The sequence below is a fragment of the Spermophilus citellus genome, assembly GCF_964194105.1.
Source record: "Spermophilus citellus genome assembly, chromosome: 2".
Classification (NCBI taxonomy): Eukaryota; Metazoa; Chordata; class Mammalia; order Rodentia; family Sciuridae; genus Spermophilus; species Spermophilus citellus.
In genome coordinates this window covers 31,425,833-31,451,464 of record NC_138183.1, presented here as the reverse complement: position 1 = coordinate 31,451,464, position 25,632 = coordinate 31,425,833, and the positions used below count along the sequence as shown (strand labels likewise).

The 25,632-nt window shown below is 41.2% G+C and overlaps 1 protein-coding gene and 1 pseudogene across 4 annotated transcripts; one reads left to right on the top strand and one right to left on the bottom strand.

Moving 5' to 3' along the window:
* The first annotated feature begins 8,482 nt into the window (after window positions 1–8,482).
* On the top strand, window positions 8,483–11,215 carry LOC308641489 (protein SDA1 homolog; annotated as a pseudogene). The gene is made up of 4 exons: window positions 8,483–8,560; window positions 9,120–9,428; window positions 9,538–9,606; window positions 9,741–11,215. The product of its transcript is annotated as a protein SDA1 homolog (transcript).
* Window positions 11,216–13,261: 2,046 nt separating this feature from the next.
* Window positions 13,262–25,441, bottom strand: PGAP4 (post-GPI attachment to proteins GalNAc transferase 4). 3 transcript variants are annotated; one of them, XM_081281105.1, is made up of 2 exons: window positions 25,347–25,441; window positions 13,262–15,078 (listed from the first exon to the last, which is right to left on the bottom strand). In XM_081281105.1, the coding sequence occupies exon 2, from the start codon at window positions 14,999–15,001 to the stop codon at window positions 13,790–13,792; it is 1,212 nt and encodes a 403-aa protein (XP_081137231.1). In that variant the 5' UTR covers window positions 15,002–15,078; window positions 25,347–25,441; the 3' UTR covers window positions 13,262–13,789. The 3 variants fall into 3 exon arrangements, with proteins under 3 accessions (XP_081137231.1, XP_081137230.1, XP_081137232.1); XM_081281104.1 differs by having other exon boundaries at window positions 25,188–25,435; XM_081281106.1 differs by lacking the exon at window positions 25,347–25,441 and adding an exon at window positions 24,242–25,114.
* Between the last annotated feature and the right edge of the window lie 191 nt (window positions 25,442–25,632).

Below are 25,632 nucleotides of genomic sequence, written 5' to 3'. Positions count from 1 at the left end.
GAGGCAGATAGATCCAGGATTAATTCAAGACTTAAGTGACAGAAGTGTGGTCCTGAGCAGCAGCAAGACCTGGTGGATCCCTGCAATTTGGGTCAGAAGGACCTCTATTCTAGCCATCCTAGAATATTCTATATTCTATACATTCTAGCCAAAAAGTACCTGGTGTATCTTAGGTAATATCAAAGAGTCACACACATTTCTGATGACACTCTAATGGATTTGTCTATTTATAATTTGCTATGAAAGTACATGGGGAGAGCTAACGGGTGTTACTCTGGAGTCATCGTGGTGATTGTGACTCAAGTTAGCTGCAGTCGTGGTAGGCTGAATCTATACAACCAGCCAAAGCAAATACCTCAGATATTTGCCAAGCATATTTAGCCTTACCAAAGGCATGGTGACAGTAAGTGACACTGGAAGAACCTGTTTGGTACAACCCCTAATATTGGGTAGTCTGTCCTGGAGTGGTTGTAGGGAGGTGTAGACATGCCCCTAGCCCATCTCTTGCTCCCCTCTTACCTCCAGTTCTAGCTCCAAAATAAATGGGTGGATTGTGCTGGGCTCCAGGCCTCTTCCAAGTTGTTCCTTCTTGTAGCCGAGTTGCAATAGGTAGGAATACCATTTTTTTTCCCTTTCTGTCGTGTAGAAATCTGCCTAAGTCTTTAGCAAGTGACTATTTTCTTTTCTTGGTTGCTAACATAAATGCAGTTTTCTCTCTACTTTTCTATTCTGTGGATGAACAGAAGCAATCTGGGTGTTTGAAGTAGCGATTAGATAAGAATGCTGATGTCAACCTGTGCCCAGATTTTTTTTTTCAGCACTTCCAGTGGAGGATACAGAAACCTTCCACATCCCTCACAGCTTCCCATCACACTTAGAATAAAATGCCAGCTTCTTTCTGTGGCCTATAAGACCTTGCTTCTCCACCTCATCTCTGGTCTCTTCCCCTTTCTTGTTGACTCCATACTGACAATGTTCCTTCAACAGACCAAGCTTGGGTCCACCTCAGGAACTTATGCCACTTTCTGTGCCTCTGTCTGGGATCCTACACTCCAGATATTCACACAGCCTGCTCATTGGTATCACTCACTGTTCCTTCAGAGAAGCTTCTACCATATCTTAGTAGAAATGGCCCACATATCTTCTATACCCTTAAAACAGTGTTGCTTGTTCTTACAGTGAATCCAAACCTTTTCCATCTGTACATATTTTTTAAACTTTTTTTTTTTTGCTAGAATATTAGCTCTATGATATCTGGAACCCGCATCTGTCTTATTCCTTGCTGTATCTTTAGAACAGTGTCAGGTGCACAGTGAATTTTTGTTGAGTGAATGAATAAACAAGTGAATATCAATTTACATTTTTAAGAAATAAGCTGGATTCTGGCTACAATCTCAGCATCAGGGATTCTGTGGAATCTGGAAATAGGAAAAAATGCCAGTGTTCAGTATGAAATCGGGGTTTTAGTGTCCTGCTTCTACTTTAAGATGATTGATGCTTGAGTCTAGCTCTCGTGCTGAAACCACAGCCCAGGCAACTTGAATTTATAAAGAGTGGCCCTATGCACACTTTTCCTCAACCCTAGGACTGCATGTGACAATGAGTATGCCAAACCTTCCTTTTGAATATGTTAGAAACTGGAATGCATCTGATGATTAGTGTGCCATCAATATACTTCATTTGCACCACAACCCCTAAAAAAAAAAAAAAAAAGAAGAAGAAGAAGAAAAAAAAAAAAAGACTGTCAAGAAAGCTAGGAATATGGTGGGTCTTTGATAACTGAGGGAAATTTCAATTCAAAAAAGTAGTATATTTGAAAAATTCCTCATTAATATAATCTTAGGTTCAAAAAATGGAATAGCTAGTGGGCATTTAAGATCAGATGATGCAATGGATTTTAAAAGCTTTTCCCACTGTTTTCTTTTTCTTTTTTCTAAACCTGGACTTTTTTGAAGGAATTCATTAGAGAAACTGTGAACAAACCAACAGATAACAGCACAGTGGAGTGACAGGTAACCCAGCGCACTCACCTCTCCTGTCTGCTTACCTGTACTTTTAGGATAATTTCCAAAAAGTAATTTGAAACTTAATGAAAATTTGCAAGCCAGGTCTTTCATTTTTAGCTGGTGCAAAAACCACTATATAAAAGTCTTATTAAATAACAACGTTGAGATATAATTGGCATAATAAAGTGCATATGTATGTGAAGTGTAAAACTTGCTAAGTTTTGATACATGTATACACTTACGAAACCATCCCTGCCATCAAGGTGCTGGACGTATTAATTATCTTTAAATGTTTCCTAACGTACCTTTTCTCCCTGCTTTGCCCCACTCCATCCTCATCTTGAGGCAACACTGGCATCCTATCTTTGTAGTGGCTTGTTGGCATTTTCTAGAATGTTTCCTAAATTACATGATACAATACATAATCTTAAAAAAAATCTGTCTTCTCTCATTGAGCATACTTATTTTAAGGTTTATCCATATTGTTACACACATCAGAAATTCATTCCTTTTCATTGCCAAGTAGTATCCCATTGTACAACTAGTCCTTAATCTGTCCATTTGCTGCTGATAGACACTAGAGTGATTTCCAGACTGGAGCTATTACAATTAAAGCTCTATGACTGTTCACATACAAGTCTTCATGTGAACATATATTTTCATTTTTCTTGGGCATATAACTAAGAGTGCAATGGCTGGATCTGATCAAATGATAGATGTACATTTCACTTTTTCAAGAAATAGCCTATTGTCTTGCAAAGTGGCTGCACGACTTTATATTCCTACCAGTGGTGTAGAATTCCACACTGTGTACAGAGGCAATTGATTTGCAGCCTCATCAGCACCCAATATGGTTTTTAAAATGTGAGGTATTCTGTGGGTGTGTGGTTCTCTCTCATTGTGGTTCATTTGCATTTCTCTCATGACTAATGCGGTAGAACATCTTTTCATGTCCCTACTTGCCATCTTCTGTGGTGAAGTGTCTGTAACTGCAACTTTTGTTTTTCAGTTGCCTCAGTTTTCCCCTTTGTAGAGATTCTGCAGCAATGAGAATGTTTTGAAGAATTGTAGGCTCTGTATGTTCTAAAATTTTGCTGAAAAAAAAAAGCTACTTGATAAACAGCATTTGGCTATTGTTCTTATCTGCATATTCCTCAATTCAGAGTCCCTGAAGAGATGTTAGCTCAGTGGTAGAGCACTTATCTAGCAAGTGTGAGGCCCTGGGTTCAATCCTCAATATAGCAAAAAACAACAAACAAACAAACAACAACAAAACAAACCCTGACACTCCCATAATTAATCTTAAATAAGATTTTTTATCCAAAAAGGGATTTTTAAAAGTGTCAAAAATTGTGTCTAAAACAGAAGGATGGCAACTAGGGTCAAAGTGACTGAAGTTCAAAGAATAGGTAGAAATGGAATAGACTACCTTTGTTGCAGTATCTGTGAGTGGAGATCATTCAACATTTTCTCCCACCATTGGGCTAGGTCAATACCCCTATAGAAATAGAAATTAGAACCAAACAATAGAGCTTACTCATAAAAACATTTTGAGATTCTGGGTATAATTAGCATTGATTTGAGGACCAGGCACCAAACAATGCAATGGTTTTCGATTTTTCCTAGAACCCAGTAATGACTTGTCAAGTAGATATTACCAGTATTCACCAAAATCTGCTCTCCTCCACTTTCAAACATACATAAGACCTCTCTGCATTTTTGACCCACTGCAGTTAAGCAGAACCATGGTGTTTAGTTATGACCATTGTATTCTGAAGCAAAAGAGTTGGTGAGTAACCATTAAACTATCTCTTTTAGCCCTGCTTGGTTGACCAGGGAGGGTTTCTGCTTCTAATGAGATAGCTGTAGGACAGTGGAAGGTCCCTCAGCCTAAATTGCTGCGTTGGTACATGGAAAACAGTTGCTCTAGAGAGTTTCCTAGATCTTTATTAGATTTTGTGACAGCAAGAAATAAACTTAGTTGTGAGAAGATGTTGGCATCTGACCTTGCTGTGCCAGAGTTTATCCTAGCCTGGGGAAGTGGCCGTTGGGGAAACATTGAAAACCAGTCCCCTTGGCACAGTCCTAGTATTCTCAAAAGAGCTTCCTTAAGCAGGGGTGAGAGAGGGCCCCTTTAGAGTTACTTGGCAGGCAGTGTGGAGCCAGAACAGGAGAGGGGGAGATAAAATAGATTCTTGTGTAACAGTTGTAGCTAGTAAGCTTCTTTATGAGTGCAAAGATATGAGGTGCCTTTTTGCAGGTTCCCAGAAGTAAGTAACTGGGACTTTGGGGGTTCACATGCTATGTGCCAATAAGGTAAGTCATATCTGAACTAGTAAAGTCCTTTGAGAGTCAACTCTTCTTTAAAACGTATGTTTGTCACACACACACACACACACACACACACACACACACACAGAATTTGCAGAGTTGTTGAGGAAATTTGGGGTATCTTAAAGTTTCAGTGCTTTGGGGCAACTTACAAACAGCACCTTGTGACGCTGACATCCCACAATTCACCTCACTGTCCTAACTCCCCCACTGGACACCAGGTTCTGAAAGGAAGTAAGCATGTCTTATTCACTCACCTTTGTGTCTCTGTCACTCAGCACAGCTCCTGTCATCCCATAGGCACTTAATAAACACAAATTGATATATGAGATGTGACACCCGCTGCATTTAATGGAACAAAAATTAATTTGTCCTAAAGGAGTCCTGAGGTGCAATTCTGAATTTTAATATGTGTCTGCCTCAGCTTGGGGATTAATGTTTCAAGTGTGACAATGAGGAATTAGTTTGACTGAAATAGCTCTTTTCTTCCTGCAGTGTTATCTGGTAAAATGAATGATAATGTGATTCTAATCTCTTCAGAGCCTTTTCTGTTTCAAAGATGGGAGTCATTTCTCCAGATTAGGGCATTTCAGCCAACAGTTCGGCTAAATTAAAGAAGAAAAAAAGCTTTGAGTCATCTGAATGCATGTGGCAAACAGGATTTAGGCATTCATTAAGATGAAGATAAACTGCTAAATTTAAACTTACTTATGATTAACTTGTTTGATGTATTTCCTTGCAGAATAAAACACAAACTATATAAACTTTAACATGACATGGGCACATGCAATTTTTTTTATAAGTTTTAAAATATAGATGCTGCTGTGGTTTGAATCTTAATGCCCCCTAAAAGTCCATGTGCTGAATGCTTAGTTGCTAGTCTGTGGCAATATTGGGAGATGGTGGGACCTTCAGGAATGAGGTCTAATGGAAGAAAGTTAGGCCACGGAGGGTATGCCCTTGAAGGTGGTATTGGGTCCTCAGCCTCCTCAATTTTCTCTTTTACTTACAGCCACTATGAGGTGATCATCCTCCTCTGTCATGTACTCCCGCCATGATTACTTACTGTGCCATCACAGACCCAAAGCAACGTGGTTAAATCACCAGAGATTGGAACTCATGGGAACCAAAGTAAACCTTTCCTCCTTTTAAGTTGATTATCTCAGTTATCTTGTCCCAGCGACAGAAAAGCTAACACAGATGCGTTTTCCTTTTCTTGCTCAAGAAGGAGGTACTCTACATGTACAGTACAGAAGATGGTGGAATCCTCCACCCTGATGATAAATCCCATGGGGAGCTAGACAGAAGCCAAGATTTTGCAGAACCCAGAAGGCTATGGATTTTGGATAGAGGAGTTTTATCGAGAAGGACAAAAGGAATTGCACAAACATGTTCCTCAAAAGAAATCTACATAGACTGGATGGCGTGAAAACTGAAATATCAGCAATGTCTTGCCTGCTTGGGTCAAACCAGAAAAAGAGAATCCTACTTCTGTAAGTAACATGCCTAAAAGGCAATCCTTTGAAAAGCCATGATTCTTTCTATGTATTTCTTTTCAGGGGAATTAAAATATTAAAATACCAGCTGAAGTATATATACACACACACACACACACACACCATCAAACACACACAATAGGGAATTATAACTGATTTTGCTGTGTTTTAAACAGAAACATGCAGACTGATTCTTTTTATTACTGTTTGAAAAGAAAGTGGTGAGAATACTACAGTGCAACTAGAGAATACCAATGTGAAAGGATCAATCTAATTTACCTTAGGTACAGTCCTTGTTTAGGAGAATTTATTTAATTGGCAACCTAATTTGGGTGGAGAGGCATTTTAATTGAAATTGATTACTGTGGGATTTTTACATGCACTATGACACATTGTGAGTTACAGCAACACATGATGTAAAATTGGGTAATTTAAAGCTATATGAATCATTTGTATATATGTTTTTTATCCCAACTATAATGAAATTTGCTGAGAACTGCTTATTAATTGAAGTCTTTTGGGGGGTGGGTGGATAGGAAATTATTGGAAAACCTTTAGGGCTATGTCAATCATGGTTAGTAATTTAATAGAACTAAAGGGGAATAAAGTACATATATTACAGATGCAGTGGTAAAGTGGTGTTGCTTGCATGTCACTCCAGTAACTGAACTGCAAATTCATTGTTCTGAATCATCACTCTGCAATGGATGGGAATCTATGGTTTGGAATGACAGATTTTCCTGGTCTTTTTCCTAGCAACCTACAGAAAAAATACAAAAGAATGAACTTATTCCCCAGAAAGCACTTATATTAACAAGTTGGGAATAAAAACTGATAAAAATCCAGAAGCAAATGATATATTTATCAAAAAGAACCAATTTATCAAGAAGAACAGATGGCCTAAGTATGTGACACGCAGGGTAGCTTTAAGGTGTCAGAAAGATGGAAGAGAACAAAGATGTCTGGTGAAGCAGTCTCTGCATCTGTCTTGTGAAGCAGTGTCTGCACCTTTCTTGGTGTCTCACACTGTCTTATGTAATATGTCTTCCATGTATCTTTATAGGACCAGCCTACAGAGAATTCAAAGGACCAAAACTATGGGTAGTCAATGCTCTGGGAAAAGTGATTCATTAACTTGCTAGGACCTGGCTTCCCTTTGCATTTACAATAAAATTCAGATACCTCCAATACCAGGCCTGATGTGATCTGGCCCTGCAAGCTGACTTCACGGCTTACCACCCATTCTCATACTTCAAGTTCTAGCCACACTGTCTTTCTTTCCATTCCTTCGACCTTCTACACTGGTTCTTATAGCAAGGCCTTTGCACGATCTGGAATGTTTTCCCCTTAGCTAAACCTTTCCCTATAATCCAGGTCTGAGTAAATTTTCATCTCCTCTAGAAGACATTGCATCCTATCTAAAGTGGCCCAACCTTTCCCCACTCCCACCACATTGGCCACTTCCTTCACAGCTCTGAACATTACATGAAATTCTCTTATTTGTTATTTTGATTTTCCCCCTCCACTTCCCCCCACAGAACAGAAGCTCCACAGGGTCAGGGGTCTTCTGTTTCATTAATGGCTCTGTTGCCAACTCATAGAACAATACTCGAGTACGTGACTAGTAAGCAATGAATGAATGAGGAAGAGTAAAGGGACCCACAGTGAAAATCTTAAAAAAGAAATAAAGGAGGAAATACTGGAACAAAGAGAAATAGGCCTAGAAAAGAAAACTAGAAAGAAGAACAAAGAGTAAGGTCCAGAAAGTGAGAGTTGGTTCCTGTGTACAACTGAATTAGAACTCTTTTTTACATGCATTCAAGGGAGAAGGGATGTGATGTGTAAAAAAGACCTTTCATAGCTCCACACATGGCTACTTTTCACCTTGTTGTTATTATGGTTTTGTTTTCAGTGTGTGTGTTGGGGGCGGGTCCCTGTCTGTGTGTTTCTGTCCCGGAAAAGCTGGGTTTCCTCTTTGGGGCTGTGGTACCCTTGCCTCTTCCTGTTATTGCCAGTGGAAATCATCTAGACATGTATACCAACCATGGCAGCTCCACAACTTACTTAGGACTTTAGGCCAAGAGGCTAGAAAGAATGAAGGAATGACTACCATGTTGCACTGTTTGTATAGGTGAGGGGTAGGGCGCTCTGGGTGGCCCCAAATTTGTTTTTATCCAGAGAAAGAATCAAATCCTGGCACTGCTGTGGCCAATGACCATGGTTGCTTGTACAATCAGCAGCCTGTACTTTTCAATGGCTACCTGTGCACCCTACCACTGTGTGTAGGTGGGTGGATGGGGGGTGCACGCTATTTGCGATATCAGAAAAATTTCCCTAGAAAAGGGAATGTCCAAAGTCTTTTCAGAAAGCCCCAGTAGATAGCATGCTTTTATTTTGAATTTCATGTCTATGCAAATACACTCCATCAAGATAAGAAATTTCTTGGGCCTAACTATAATTTAAATTCTGAAAGGCAGGTGAGATTATTATAGGTCTCTACCCTCCTGAACAAAGACCTCTACCTTTGTCCCTTGGTGTGGGAAGGGCACTCAGCTTTCCTCTGCCTCTTGGCACTAAATGGACTTCAGCTTTGGCATAAAGCTTTCAGATGCCTGAAGCAAAAATTCGACTCTAGGAATAAGGGACAAAATGGAGGAGGATCTAGAAATGGGTGGGGGAAATGTCCAAGAATGGTTTGCTAAGATCAACAGTAGAAAACATATTGGCGTACAGCTGAAGAAAATAGACAAGGATGACCCGAATCACCCAGAATGGAGTTGTTAGGCAGGGGATATATACATGCAATGGACAACTGAATTAGAGCAGAAATGTAAACCAGCATGTTGGGCCTGGCTGGCTTAGAGTGCCTCTCTTGACATTGGTCAAAACCTTTCATGAGAAGACCCAATCACTAATGTAACAAACTCTAATGAGGATGTTGTAGATGGTTCAATTGTAAAATCCAGGGGTGAACCAATTACTTGAGGAGGAGGAGGAATGAAGAAGTGGAATCTGAACATTGTAAGAAGCCTTCTAGTCACTCCAATCACTTGGGACGTTGCTGGGATAAATGACAGCTCACTATAACAATAGAACACACAGACTGAAACTAACTTAACAATGGGTTTCTAGTATCTTAGCAAACAGACATTATTTAGTCTGGATTATTATCAGATTTTATAAGAGACTGTGAGCACAATAATGTGGTTAAAGAAAAGCACATGCACAGGAGTCCAGGCAGGAGCTGGGAGTGACTGGCTGCTGGATGCTATGTGAACCTTTTTAGAACTGCTGCCGGGGAAGCCAATCTACAGCCAATGTGTCCAGCAAAAACAACAGGGTGCCCAATGATCTGCCGCAGTCACAGAATCAGATGAGGCGGGACCCGCTGGCCTACATGGAGGAGTTTCTCCAGTAGTATAATCACTACAAATCCAATGTGGAGATTTTCATTTTACAGCCAAATAAACCCAGCAGAGTTGGAGCTGGTGACATTTGTGGCACAGACTGGTCACTGCTACCCAGGACATCTAAGTAACTTTCCTCAGGAGCTGAAAGATCTTCTCTCTTACAATCATTACAGCCTTGGATCCAGATTTTTGAATGACATTTTGCAAAGCTTTGATCTGGCTGAGAAATAAGAATCTCATCAATCCATCAAGTTTACTAGAGCTCTTCTTTTAACTTCTGCGTTGCCATGATAGGCTTCTGCAAAAGGCTTTATACACACATTTGTAACTGATATCAAGAATATAAATGCATGGACTGGGATTGTGGCTCAGTGACAGAGCACTTGGCTCATGCAGGTGAGGCACTGGGTTCAATCCTCAGCACCACATAAAAAAAGTAAATTAATAAAAGAAACGTATTGTGTCATCTATAACTAAAATTTAAAAAAAATTAAAAGCATACAAATGCAAAACACAATAAAGTGAATATAGTTTTGCAGAATTTTATGTATGCCATGTTAAGAGATAGCAATGCAACTGCAGCCAAGATATCTTTGGATGTGATGATAGAACTCTACAGAAGGAACATCTGGAATGATGCCCAAACTGTTAAATGTTATCACAACTACATGCTTCTCTCAGGTCACCAAGATGCTAGTTGCTGCTTTGACATTCTTCCTTGGGAAAGATGAAGACAAGAAATAGGACAGTGACTCAGAATCTGAGGATGAAGGCCCTAAAACAGCAAGAGAACTGCTAGTGCAGTATGCCACAGGGAAGAAGAGCTCCAAGAACAAGAAAAGGTTGGAAAAGACAATGAAAATACTCAAGAAACAAAAGAGGAAGAAAAAAACTCCAGAGGTGTTTAACTTTTCAGCTCTTCACTTGATTCATGATCCCCAAGATTTTGCAGAAAAACTACCAAAGCATCTGGAGAGCTCTAAGGAAAGGTTTGAAGTGAAGATGATGCTCATGAATCCTCATCTCCAGACTGGTGGGAATTCACAAGCTTTTTCTCTTCAACTTTCATCCCTTCTTGCAAAGGTTTCAACAGCCCCACTAGAGAGAAGTAACCAAGATCCTTATGTTTGCTACCCAAGCCTCTCATCACCTAGTACCCCCAGAGATTGTTCAATCATTGCTCATGACTATGGCCAACAATTTTGTTACTGACAAGAACTCTGGGGAAGTCATGACAGTAGGAATCAGTGCAATGGAGGAGATAACAGCTTGGTGTCCTGTAGCCATGACTGAAGAACTTCTCCAAGACCTGGACATAAGACACACAAAGATAAGAATGTAATGATGTCTGCTAGAACTCTGATTCAGCTCTTTCAGACACTGAACCCTCAGATGTTGCAGAAGAAATTCCAGGGTAAACCTAGAGAAACCTCTGTTGAAGCAAGAGTACAAGAATATGGTGAATTGGATGCTAAAGATTTCATTCCAGGAACTGAGCTTCTAGAAATTGAGAAAGAAGAGAAAACTGAAAATGATGAAGATGGATGGGAAAGTACCAGTGAGGAGGAGGATGCCGATGGTGAATGGGTTGATGTGTACCACTTTTCTGATGAAGAGCAAGAAATTTCCAAGAAGCTGAACAGCATGCCCATCAAGAAAGTTGCAGCCATCAGCACTAGTCGAGTTTTAACTCAGGAAAACTTTCAGAAAATCTGCATGGCCCAAATAAGGAAAAAACTTGATGCTGACCCTGGGAAAGCCCCCCAAAAGAAAATACATTGAAATAGACAGTGATGAGGAACCCAGAGGTGAATTACTTTCTCTTTGGGAGATTGAACATCTTTATAAAAAGCCAAAGTCTGACAAGGAGACAAGATTAGCAACTGCTATGGCTGGAAAGACAGACCGAAAGGAATTTGTGAGGGAGAAAACCAAAATGAATCCACAAATAAAAAGCAGAAGAACTTTATAATGAGGCAGTACAGCCAGAATGTCTGTCAGAAAAAAAGCAGCTGTGCTGTGAGACGAACTTTTGAAAAAGAAGAAAATAATAAAGTAACTTCCAAGCAAGTATTCCATTAAAGAGAATGCCCAGTTTGTGTCATTACTACGAAAATTAGCAAATCAAGAATGTGTACTTACAAAAAAATCCAGAAGCACTATACTGTCACAAGCATGGTAAACTTGGTAGCAGTTTGGGGTTTTTAACTTGGAGATGGGTCATATGGGGATGTTTAAAATCTAAATAGTAGTGATATTATAAAATCATTTTCATTTAAACATTCATGTGAAGAAAAGTATTGAGTGCCTAAGAAATGTCATTCTATATACAAAATTGAATGAGCCACAGCCCCTTCCCTCAAGGCATTCACAATTAGTGGGGGGAAGGGAGGCAGGTGTTTATATGTGCGTTCACAGTGCATTGTAACACAGTGCACCTATCTTGCAGAGATAGGTTCATATTTCCATGGGGTCACTAAGGCCTTATGGACTAACCCTGCAAGGATGGGAGTTATATATTCTCTTAAAACAAAACAGGATAATGTTACAAGAGATTCTTACTTATAAATAAACTTACCTGCTGAAAACAGGTCCCTGCTATATAGACTTTGGGTAGACAATTTAGCTCTTTTTAAAAAATATTTTATTTGTTATTGATGGACCTTTATTTATCTATTTTTTTATATGTGGTGCTGAGAATCGGACCCAGTGCCTCACACATATTAGGCAAATGCTCTACCACTGAGCCACAACCCCAACCCACATTTGTAATTTTTGAGAAAAGTAGTTTTCAGATGCTAGTCTGGGGATAGGTTCAACAGGAATCTCAGGGCATTTCCAGTTTGAATGAACAGTTCTGACTTTGGCTTAGTCAGAGGTGGGACTGCTAGAAAGCTGAGCTGCATAAATCTTTAGAAGCCACAGTGAAAAGTCAGCCTCTCTTCTAAATGTTTGGTATGAACCAGATGCTCTGAAGGTTTCAATCCCATGCCCTATGTCACACTTTAAATATCATCACTAGCACCTTCATCCAAAACACACTTGAGTTTTATGTGCTTGTGTAAAACTACCAAACTTCATAGGCTTTGGTATCCTTTAAAAGCTAATTTGTGAGATAATGCAAGAATGTTCAGAGGTGAAATGATTAGATTATGAAAGGTGTAACCTAATCAGTGGATTAATCCTGATATGGATTAACTGAGCATTAACTGTAACCAGTAAGGTTGTGGCTAAAGGAGGTATGTTACAGGCCAGGGGAAAGGGCATGCCTTTGGGTATGTATTTTGTCCCTGGTGAGCCAAGCTCACTCTCTGCTTTCTGTTACCATGTGCTGAACTGCCTTCTTCCACCATGCCCTTCCACCTCACATTGAGCCCAGAACCATGAAGTCAGTGCCGTCTATGGACTAAGACCTCTGAAACCATGAGCTCAGATAAATTTTTCTTCCTCTACATTTTTTTTTCTTGTCAGGCCATTTGGTCACAGCAATGAAAAGCTGACTAAAACACCTTATTACAACAGTGAAAAAATGGCTGCCACGTGTCCTCCATGGGCTAAGCATTTGCTTATGTTTCATATCTATTTTGCTATTTAATCTTCAAGTATACTTTAAAAGGTAGGTCCTACTGTCCTCACTTTACATGTGAAGAAAAGGAGACCCAGAGGGGCCAGATGACTTGTCCAAGGGCTTGGAAGAGATAAGATCCATGCCTTCTCTTTTACATCACCACATACCAGAAGAAAAAGAACTGTGGTTGAACTCTTAGGCAGCCAAGTTAGGGAAAAGGATTGCTACTTGGACAGAGTTCACCCTACTGAAATGTCCAATTGCCAAAGAATAAGAATATGACAAAAAATCAATGTTAAGTTACTACTGAACAGAAGCAAGTGGACTTTGATGATTCAGAAAGCTCCTCCAGATCTGGCTGTGACTTAAAGTTCTCACTAATAATATCAATTATCAATGTGCTACCCGTAGAAAATGCCAAATCATCTGCCTACAAAATGCCAGGCACTGTCCATCTTTTAACAGTTTTTATTACACCAGGTCAAGGAAACAAATGGAATATATCAACATGGTCCTGCCTCTTTAGGCTTACATTCTAAACATACATCCATTCTCGTAACCGATGAGAAAGAGATTCATCAGAAAGATCTCATCTTTCACCAGATTCTATCCTTAAAATCCTAAAACAGTTGTGCACAAGATTTTTGGCAGTCACAAGCTCTATCACAAAGAAGAGCTTACAAACAACAGGAGAATATAACTGGTATTTAAATGTACCCTCAGTGGGTGGGACCGACTGCATGAGGCAGTGTGGCTGTGTGGAGGGAGTCAGGGCCAGACCTGTGGCAAACCGCTGCTCCTGCCAGGGGCTACCAAAGCCAAAGCTCTTGACCTCTATGCGTCCCTCAGCTGTCCCAGTGCCTTTACTCCTAGCAACATTAAACAATGAAATATCTGCAAGCAACCGTGTCTCAAGAAAGAACTCAATATTTAAATCTCCAGGAAGTGGCCAATTTCAGAAAGGCGTTTCTTGGCACCCTAGAGCAGACTGGGATGAAAGTTGTACCGGAGGCTGGAGAAGAGCCCAATGTGTTTCACCAGGTTGGGCTCCACCACATAGGCCCGCTCTCCCTTGGCCCTCAACAGTGAGTACAGTGCCATGTCCTTGCCAAAGCCCTTGTGGCAGTACACCTGGGACAGGTAGGTGAGGGTCCGGCGGGCTGCAGGGGCAGGGAAGAGCATGGCTGGGGTGCAACACTGAGAGGCAGGAACCACACTGTACAAGGAAGGACTCAGGCGCCGCAGTTCCAGGAAATAGTGCCGGCCCACGAGTTCAACCAGCCCCATGCTATACAAGGAGAAGAAGAGCATGACAGGCCAGCTAAAGCCTGGACGGCTGGCAAACCTCATGTATATCCAGGTGAGCAAAGGCCCTAGCAGCATGCCCACGCCGACCCACTCCAGGATCCGCATGGGCTCTGGGTTGATGTAGTTCTGAAGCCTCTCGGGATGATACAACTTTAGATACAGGGCATCTTGGAGATGTGGCTCGGAGAAGCGAGCCCGTAGCAAATGCTCCAAGACTGGGAAGATCTGCTCCTCCGGAACAGCATCATCTTCTACCATCAGGACGTAGTCTGGGTTGTAGGTCTGCAGTGATGATTCCAGACAATAGACATAGTCCTGTTTCTCTTTCTCAAAGGAGTTGGTCGAAGGGTCGTCACCGTAATCATCCTCAGTGCCCTCATAGCGGTTGGCCACAGGGACATACTTGGAGAGCAGCTTGGCATCAAAATGGCTCACACTACGCTCCACGTTGCACAGGAAGAGCTGGTGCCCCTCGCACTGCGGGCCACACTGCTGCAGCAGCCGGTGGAACTGGGATACCACCTGCAGGACATAGTGGAAGCCTGGCTGCCTGTCCACAGTGATGATGGTGATCACCAGCCAGGGCCGAGGAGTGGCCTGCCAGACAATGGGCACTGAGCCGTTGGCAGAAGGCAGCTCCTCAAAGTAATGAAGGGCAGCCTCCCCTTCCTTCAAACTTTGCTGCAGGAACTCTTGGCTCATTTGGTTCAGATGCCAATTGCGTAGATAGAAGTAAGAGTGTAGAAGTCGGTGACAGGCCAAGGGGGCCAGCAGGCCGAATGTCACCACTGTTAGGATGAAAAGCTGGACAGCAGTGCTGCCCCAGGAGAGTCGCCGCAGCCTCCGGAGGAGCATGGCAGCTGAAGAGGTTGATGTGCTCATGAGGTCAACTTTTGGTCATGTCTGATCCCAAGAACAAAGCATTCTGGAACTCAGGCCAGAATCAAAGCAAGTCAAACCTAAGGAGAAAAAACAGAAAGTGGTAAAAATAACCAAAAAAAAAAAAAAATCTGAGGACTGAATTTGATATGAGCACATATCAAGTCAGAAGTTCTAGCTGGAGGCTGTATAACTACTAGAGACTTTATATTCTGTAGTGAACTGATCTTTAGTTGTACCTGTTAGTGATCTCTGAAATACTATCTTATTTCTATAAGCATCAAGGTCAAGTAGGTTCAACCAAGTCCTCATGCCCACAGAGGCTTAGTTAGGTTTACGGTGCCAGAAAATCACCAGCTAGACTGATAAAATCATTGTGTCGATTCTCCAACTATACAGACATGGGTTCTTAAAACAGATGCCCAAAACTAGACTTGGTCTAGAGGAAATACACACATTTAGAACAAGTTTCAGCATAAGTGTGCAGTAAATACTTGTTCACTGCCTGTGCACAGTAATTTCTGAAAACTCTTCTGTCTTTCCTGCATATTCCAAACAAGAAAAATAATACTTCTGGGATTCCCTGAACTGTCTGTTAATTTAATATCATATTGTATTCATTTTTCTCTAACCTCAGGTACTCATACTTCAAATTGCATATTCATTTAGTCCTGATTTTTCTCTTATTATATTTTTATAGAAGTATCATGGGAACCAGTGAGAGCATGTATCGTGGGCATATTGAAAATGCCACTAAAATATGCCTGTTTTCAAATTAAAGTAATATTTTGGGAGAAAATAGGCCTAATGTTCTGATGGAAAACATATTTGCACCAAACAATAGAAACAGAAAGACAAGCTAGTAGAAAACCAGTAATGTCAATGCAAATCTACAGTAGCAAATGTAAACCTCTTGCCTCAGAAGCATGATAACGTTTGTACACATTTGGAAGAAAATGGTCAGTTTGAGTTTTTGTGAGGAAAGATTGTCCAGGCCCCATACAAGGTGGTGGTGGTAGTCCGCTCCACATCCATGTTCTCTCCTTCTTGGGTACAAACCTCACTTCCTAGCCTGTCTCCTCCCTGGGAGGGACATGTGACTAGGGTTTGCCAGTAAATGTGAGTAAGTTTACAGTTGTGACTTCTGGCACAGGGGTTACAGAGATGTGTGCTCTCTCCACTTCTCTTTTCCACTCTGCCAGCTACAAATAGAGGAGGATGGAGCCACGAATAGCAAGAGCCTGTCCTTGAATGATTGCATGAAACAGCTCCCAAAGATCACCTCCCAACCTAGAGTGGTCTGTGCTGTGAGCAACACCTAAACCATTGGTCTAGCCACAAATGCTTTTTGGATTTGTTTATTATAGCAGTTAGCCTGGCCACCCCTCTACAGTTGTGTAGAATATCAAATCTCTCTGTACAGTTTGATGAAATAATAATTCAAGGAAGTAAAAAGATAAATCTAGTGAAATTTCGGTGACAGAAGCAGATTATGCTGGGTCACCCCAGAGGTGAGACAGACTATCCTAGTACTAATAAGAGACCTAGATAGTACTAAAGAGCAAAATTATAGCAAGAAGAGGGCAGAATATTAGGTAATCCCAAGTTAGCTCATTTGTGAACTTCTAAGATAGTGCGAACCATTCGTATCTGCCTCTGATTTTCTCTGTTCTTGCATGGGATTCCACATCCACATGGCCTCACCAGTTCCATATCATACTTAGTGGATGCAAATACTGGAATAGGCTAAGCTCATGCTCCTGGCATAATAGCCCTGGGAGGAGGGGCATTCAGGTGGTTTCCTGCTCAAACTTCTGTCCTTACCCTTGCTATATTACTCAAGGGAGCTGGACCCATACAGGAGAGGGAACTAAACAAAGTCAACAAGATAAGGCAGGAAGCTTGGAAAATGGCAGGCATTATGGGCCATGACCAAACAGACTCCATTTTACCCCGAGACTCCATGTTCCATAAGAAATGCTTCTCCCGTGGCAACACTCCGCCTCTGAACCTATCAATAGTTGCTTAGCATAGCATGTTTGGCAACACAAAAGGCAATTCTTACACAGTATAAAATTGTTCTCTTTGATTCTCATTTTTCTTGGGCAATGTACCCTGTCAGAGATTGATTGTCTAGACATTAGTAACCATTCTCTAACTTGTACTCAACTAGTATCATTTTGACCACTTCCCTTCTGCTTGCTTGCTGCTATGCCAACCTGGAAAGTACTGTGGGAAATGCCAATGTACTCACTGCATTGTTTCGCTAACTCCTCAATTCAGATTCTGTACCCCTCCTTGCTTGCAGGTATGTCAACCTCAATGTGGTTTTTGCCTTTAAAGACCCTGAAATGCTCAGGCTTGAGGATGTTCCTTGCAGAGACAGTTATAAGTCCTGTGGGGAACAGCTGCCAGCTGGTTGGCTAAATAAAGACTTTTCAATTCAGACAAAATGGACTTGGTACGTTTTCTGAGCAGTCCTCCCCATAACACAAGCACACAGTAAGTGGTATCACTTACTATGATATGGCAGATGGGACGGAAATGGGAGCACTGAGATTAGACAAAAAGAGAACCTTTTAAACCCAGGTGATTTTCTTTCCTAAGGACAATAAAATCACTAATATCTCAAAAAGTTCCTTAACAAATAAGGCTGCAAGTCTGCAAGATTGCCATCAATGTTCCACTGACAACAAGGGAAGGTGAAGGATTCAGTTGAGTCCCTGCCTGCAGTGATCAGCTCTTGCTGGGGGTGATGAATGGCCCCAGATCTTCATAACAATAACATCATGCACTTCTTGTACACAATCTTTGGATAGCTGTGGCCCAGATGGACTCAGGTACAGAATGTAGATTGCAAGCAGATCATCTGTTGTACCTCCTTTCAGATCAAGCTGCAGAGGCAACAGTTACCTGGGAAGTGATCTTATATTGGATAGAAGCTGCACAAGAGGCTGAGTCAAAACATGCAGGTACAGTTACATGCTGTGTAGGTGTGCTACAGATCAAGCCCATTCACCACTCACTGGCCAAAGCCAAGGGGCAAGGCAATTCACTCCTCCCACAGAGCTAGGGATGGAGGTCCTGAATATTCAATAGAAAGAAAAAGCAGCAGGCCAACTGTTAGATCTTCAGGAGAAAATAAAGGATCAATCAATCTATCCACAGAAATTTCTAGAATGCTGACAAGGTGTAAGACCCAGCTCTTCCATTATTCTACATTTTATGAGTCAGGGCAGGCTTTTGTAATGATTTCCAAATCCCAGTGGTTTATAAGAACTAAGGTTTTCGTTTTGTATTCAATGTGACAAGGAAAAACAGTTTAGTATATTTTATTATAAATATGCTTCAGGAAAAAAATCAAGAAACCATGACAATATGCATTTCTTCTCTTATTGCTAAGTTTTAAATAAATAGATTCTAATCCTGGAGTACTTTTTAATTACTCAGTAAGTTTTATTAGGTGTATATATGAGCCATGAAAAACAAGAGAACAATTCCCATTTTGGAAGCAAACTGTGTAACAAGATTTATCTATTCATATTGATATAAAAACAAAGGGGAAATATTCTGATTTTCAATTTCTACAACCTCCAATTAATATAATGGTTTTTCTTTTCTTTATCCCCCTTCCCCCTTTTTTTATAACTAAGGTTTACTCCTTAATCTTATTATTTGTCTGTATGGGTCAACTGTGCCTCTGTTCCATGTTGTCCACACTCCAGCACCCAGGCAGGTGACACTGCCTCATTTTTGAACACTATTTTATGGCTGAGAGAAAAGAGGCATAGTGAACCACAACCTGGCTCTCAAGCTACTGTTCACAAGTGACACCATCATTTCTACCTACATTTCACTGACCAGATCAAGTTACATAATAACTTGAGTTCAGCAGAGCAAGATATGGAATTTTCCTGCAGGAAGAGGGTACCAAAAGCCTGAAGTCACAAAGATTGAAGAAATACACTTCTCCTTTGAAGAGCAATGCAATCTAGCAAACCTACCTTGGGCCACAGGAGCAGATCTGATGCTTTTTCCTAGAATTCTAGAGTCACTTGTCCACAATGTCACCTGCTCAGGCCCATACTCCAGCAACAATGTGAATTGACTGGTACCTGTGAGTTGGCCTGGTAACAATCATTATACCCTCAATTCAATGGAACAATATTTACTGAGTTCTTATCTAAGCTTTGCAAGTGAACCTTGAAACCCAACCACTCCCCAAACTGGATTCTGCCTGTTACCATGTCTAGGTATAAGACTCAGGAAAGACAGCAAAGGAGAAAGGCACTAATAAATACGAACTAGGGTTTGCATGAATAAATGGAATGTCAATGACAGGTTTGGGCACAGATTCTGAACATTAAACTCAAGGTATGGGCAGCAGAACACAGGCTAGACATCAGGAGACAAGCACTTGAGGATTGGCTATATTTCCCAACTCCACTCTTCTTTCTGAATGACACCATTGCTCTCCCAGGTACCTGGGTCCACGTTCTGACCTCTCCCTTCCATTCAGTCACTTCCCAGTGCCACCTCCCTGGTCTCTCTTAATATGCCTCTCTTTTCCCCTCCCCTGTCCATTATCATGCCTTCCTCACTGTACCCCCTGGTCACCCTCATCACTTCTAGGCCAGTTGATTGCAACAGACTCCTGAGTGGACTCCTGACCTCTAGCATGAATGACAGATTCAAAATTAAAAGATCTGGGTCCAATTCTGGCCCCAACACTCATTAATTAGATTCATTTATAGAAATAAGTCATTCCTCTCCCTAGTCCTGTTTTGTCTCTTGCAAAACAGAAAAATTGAAAATTATCTAATTTTATTTAGACTTTGTTTAGATGAAAAGACAATGGCTACAAACGCTCTTTATCAGGCATGAAACACTGTGTAAATGATGGTAATATTTTACATTACCAGCATCCACCTCATCCTTTGAAGCACAGGTCAGAACATGGTACTATTTTCTGGAAAACTAATCTATGATTCTCCAATGACTATGGAATAAAGTCTGAAGTCTTTGCCAAGATTCTTCACAAGCCAGTTCTATCTTTCCAGCTTCATTCCTTCTCCAGAAAATGCTAACACGATTGTCAAAATCAATCAAAAGGTGACTCTTCCAAAAGCTAAGGATAATTTCCCCTAACCAGAAATAAGCTCTTTTTCTTACACATACTGAGGACCTTTCTATGCTTCCCCCATGGCATTCAATTGTTACTTCCTATTTTAGAATGTACTATTGTTGAAATATTGAGATTCCAAGAATACTCCCCACCAATACCAAAACCTGAAAGTGCTCAGGGCCCTTACTTAAAAAGCATAGTATTTGCATTTAACCTATTGCATATCCTCCTGTACACTTCAAATCATTTATCATTTGTATAAGCTGAGCATGGTGGCACACACTTGTAACCTCAGTGCTTTGGGAGGCTGGGGCAAAAGGATGGCAAGTTCAAAGCCTGCCTCAGAAACTTAGTGAGGCCCTAAGCAACTCAGCAAGACCCTGTCTCAAAATAAAACATAAAAAAGGGCTGGGGATGTGCCTCAGTGGTTGAGTGTTCCTGAGTTCAATCCCTGGTACCAATAATAATAATAGTAAAAATACTTATATAATACCTAATACAACATAATACCTTACATACCATGTAAATGGTATGTAAGTCATAGTTGTACTATATTATCTAGGGAATGACAAGAAAAATAAATCTGTACATATTCAGTACAGATGCAATTCTTTTTTTTTTAATTATTTCTGATTCACAATTGATTGAATCCACAGATGTGGACCCTGAGATACAGAGGGCTGATTGCACATATTTATAGCTACCACTTATTAATTCCCTACAACATATCCCAGGGTTGTGCTAGACTCTTGAATCTATTTCTTCTAAGACAGCAACTCTCAACTAGCAATGCAATTAATCCCATTTAGATGAGAACAAAAATAGATGCTAGGAAATCAAAAGCAGGAAATTCAAATAGAGGACTAATTTAAAGCCTGTGTGTTATCCATGATGCCTACTGCCTCCAATGCTTTATTTATGGACCTTGAATTTTTTATGCCCCAGTTGGACTTCTAAATCCCTTTTTAGTGGATTCAGTCTGATATATCTTTGAAATCCCTCAGACCCAGTGTAGTAGTTTATACACAGAAAAAACTTAATGACTGTTGAGTAAATAAAAGGCCATGTGAAAATTTTGACCTCTATGGGCCTCGGGTTCTCAGCTGAGAATATTAAATTGAGAGTATTAAAAAGCCTGATCACGTAATGTGCAGAGACCAACTTACTAGTAAACACTGATGAGCAATTACATGCCAGGTGCTACTCTTAGCAACTCATTGACCTCAGAAAAAGACTATGAGAAGTCATCAAGCCCATTTTATAGCTAAAAAAGATAAGACACAATTAACTTGTCCCCGAGGTTAACAACGCTTTTAAGTTTGGAACCCAGTCAGACTGATTCTAAAACCTATGTACTGAACCAATATATACTACAGCCTCTGCACAGATTGGAAGCACAAAAAAATCAGCTGAAAAACAAAAATGGCAAAGAATTTTAGAATGCAACATATATGCATTTATATATACATTATTACTCTGATTATATATTTACATCATACACATGTATATGTGTAAGTATATTTAAATGCTTTCATCTGATCAATAAAAATTAATTAATGGAATATAGGGTGTCAATCAAAAATAAAAACCCAATACCTAGGAATAAATTTAAGAAATATAGGAATATACATACATACTACAGATTCTACTAAAAGACATTTAAAATGTCATTAGTAAATGGAGAAAAATAATATTTCACCAAAGACTAATAATAGAAAGAGGTACCTTTGTCCGAATTAATATCTATATTGAACATAATCTAATTATAATTCAATTAAAGAGGGAATGGTACAGTTCAATAAATGGGCATTTGCCTATAAAATGGTACAATCTTCAGAGGTAACATTGGGGCAGTACTTATAAAAGTGTTATATGTGCATCATTTTTACATAGCATTTCTACTTCTAAGGATATACCTGACAGAAATGTCAACACATAGTACCAAAAAATGGACAAAGAATTTTCACTTAAGTTTTGTTTAACAAAGAAGGAGGAGAGGAATGAAGGGAAGAAGGAAGGAAAGATGAAAGGAAAAAAGAAAGAAGAGAAAGAAGATAGCAAGGAAGGTAGAAAAGAACTAACTGCAGGCAAACAAAATGTCTAAGAATGGGAAAATAGATTTTTAGATAATCACACAGAGTATGCTAAGAAGATGTTAAAAAGGCTGGGAGGGGGGTTAAATATGCCACAATAAAAGAAGTGCTAGCTAGGTCTCCACTATGGAATGAATTTCTGTGTCTCTACAAAATTCATATGTTAAAACCCTATATAATCTCCAATGTGATGGTATGCCAAGATTCAGATCAGATCTTTGGAAGGTAATTAGGTCCTGAGCTCTCATGATAAGTTTAATGTCCTTATAGTAAGAGATAGTAGAGGGCTTGCTTCCCTGCTCTGCTCTACCTCATGTTAGAAGGACAGAATAAGAATCCTGCCCTGAAGTCTGTAACCAGGAAGAGGGCACCCTGATCTGAAAATGTCCAGCCTCCAGAACTGTGAGAAATAAATATTTCTGTTGTTGAAGGTATTTGGACTGTGGCACTCTGTTAAAGCAGCCCAAATAGACTAGGACAGTTTTAAGAGAAAATGCAAACTACGTCAAGGCAACTGTAGAAAAATGTACATACTATGGACCACTTAATTTTTTTAATGTAGAGTACCATTTGGTGAAGGAGAGATGAAGGGTATGGGAGATGGAGGTTTTCTATTTTGCTTTCCACACTTCTGCAATGAGCATATATTACTTTTATGATTATTACTAGACATTTAATTCACTAACATTTGAGTCTTGTGTCAGACACTGGGATGGTGAACATGAAAGCCAGAGAGCCTAAATCCATATTTTTAGCCATAATTGAAATTGGTACAGTTATATTAAATGATTGTATATTTGCATCTGTTCATAGACGTTTGCATTTGTTCGTAGACATTTGCATCTGTTTATCTGTGTATTTTGGTGCCAGAGCCATACTATTTTAATTACTGAAGCTTTAAAATAGGTTTTAATACCTGATTAGCAGATTCACTTTCCTGACCTAGCATTCATTCTCCTGGCTTAAAAAATATATATTTTTTGGGGCTGGGGATGTGGCTCAAGCGGTAGCGCGCTCGCCTGGCATGCGTGCGGCCCGGGTTCGATCCTCAGCACCACATACAAACAACGATGTTGTGTCCGCCGATAACTAAAAAATAAATATTGAAAAATTCTCTCTCTCTCTCTCTCCCTCTATCACTCTCTCTTTAAAAAAAATATATATATATATATATTTTTTTGAGATACACTTTACATACACCAAAATATACCATTTAATTATATAATCCAATGACACTTATCAAATTTATACACCCATGTAATTAATCACCATCACAGTTTAAAAATTGATGGAAGTATTTTAAAGATAATCTGGAATTAGAACTCCTAAAATTTAACAGGAAATGCTTAATTTGGTGCAACATATATGACAGATAATTACTACTTTAATGTGTAATACATAAAAAATGCTTAAAAATCAGGAAGAGAATGGGAAATATAACTCAGTGGCAGACTGCTTGCCTAACATGTGGGAGGCCTTGATTCAATCACCAGTACTGAAAAAAGGAAAAAAAAAAAAAAAAAGAAGAAGAAAAGAGAAAGAATTCAACTGAAAAATGGGCAATGGAATTAACAGTCAATTCAATCACAGAAACACAAAAGACTAACGAGCAGAGGAACAATTAATTCCTATGGGTAATCAACAACATCCAAATTAAAAATTAAAAAAATTAAAAGTAACCTTTTTTGGTCCACGTTACTGATTTAACATTTCAAGTGCATGAAGTAGAGAAATTTTTAAGAAGATATCCATAAAATATCAACAAACTAGAGGGTGCAGTTTTTAATCGTCTCTTTAACATGCTTATTTCTTGAATGTTCTGTAAAAAAAAAAAAGTTTATCCTTTAAAGAAATTCTAATAATTCTCAAGTTAGGTCTTAGGCACTAACAGTTTTCTCTTCTCACCGCATAAAGTACCTGGTGCATGCCCTCTAGAAAAAGAATTGCCCCTGAAACAACTATTTGCCCTGCTGAGGTTTAGTTTTCTTGAGGAAAACACACACGCATGAACACATACACACACACCTGCAGGATCTGCTAATGGTCCGCATAGTGAGATCATCATTGGAGCCGCCCTGCGGGCGGGCGGGAACAGCATGGGGCGAGCAGTAGATGCCTGGGTCACACCGACCCTGCAGGAGCTTGTGCCCCGAGATACCGTGAGCGCAGTGCGGCACGAGTGACAGAGCTTAGCGGCCAGAGGGCAAGAAATGCCCAGAATGTCCTAACTATCGCTCTTGGGAAAAGAATGCGGGCGGGAGACCTGGGTCCAGGATCGAGTGTCTGCCGCTAACCTTGGGCAGTTCCCCTACGCTCAGGCCTCAGTTTCCCTTCCCAAAGGCTGTGGCTGACCACTTCCATCGCTTTGTTGGTTTCCTTCTGCTAGTGTTTTCCGCGAGCTGGGAGGGGCCCCTTCCTCGGTCAGATCACCTTCCCCAGGTTCCGGAGCTGCGAGAAAACCCCTAGCTTCAGCCGCGCTCTCGGCGCATCCGGTGGCCGGAGGGGCGGACGCACGACTAGGCTCCCCTGCCCGGGGGCGGCCATTAGGCGACCGGCCCTTAGGCGCTGCGCCTGGCTGGGCTCGGTAGCGGTCTTGCCCAGGCTGGCACGCGCCCTGCTCGGGTCCTTAGATCTACCCCGCAGCCAGGAGGGCGCGGGCGAGAGGTGAACAAGTACGTTCCTCCCTGCGCTGACGACAGCCTGGCCGCGCGGCGACGCCCTTCATCGGTCCCTGCGGTCCACTGGCAGCAAACTGCCCGCAGCGTGGGCAGGGCCGCAGCGAAGCCAGCGTGCCCTGGGCGCACGGCCGGAATACAGGCTCTTCTAGACAGCACCATCCCCCTCAGTTTCTCTCCGCGTGCCCTCCGCGGCCATCCCGGATCCTGTCCCCTCACAGTGGCGTGTCTCAGGGATGGGTGCTCCCATCACCGTGCCAAAAGGGCTGGGCAGACCGTGCGCAGCGCTGACCTACCCGGTAGAGGCGGTCAGCTCCATTCCCGGGGCACAACGAGGCCGCCTGTAATGTCGCCCAGGCCGAGTGGCTGGCAGATTCCGGTGGAGGTGCCATCCCCGAACCCCGAGGCCAGAGCAGCCGGCGCTGCGAGCGTTGGATACGCCGCGGAAGCCTCACCTCCTCCCGCAGCGCAGCTCCGGCGCAGGGCTCCCCTCGCTCGGGCAGGCCATGTGACTTGCGAGCTGCGGAGCGACTGCAGCCCCCAAAGCTGGCTTGGGGGAAAAAAAAAAAAGAACGGCGAAAGGCGCCAACTGATGGGCAGCGAGGGAAAAGCAGGGGTTGTTCCAAGTCCGGCGAACAGGAAGCCATGTGTCCCTTTTGTGAATGGGAATAAAAATCAACATTTTATTTTATCAAATGAGACAGAGATTGCTTCAAATTAGTGAAACGTCTCTCAGTTCTT

Excerpts from the sequence above, each read along its gene's own strand:
- PGAP4 (XM_081281105.1), bottom strand. The coding sequence starts at position 15,001 with ATGAGCACATCAACCTCTTCAGCTGCCATGCTCCTCCGGAGGCTGCGG.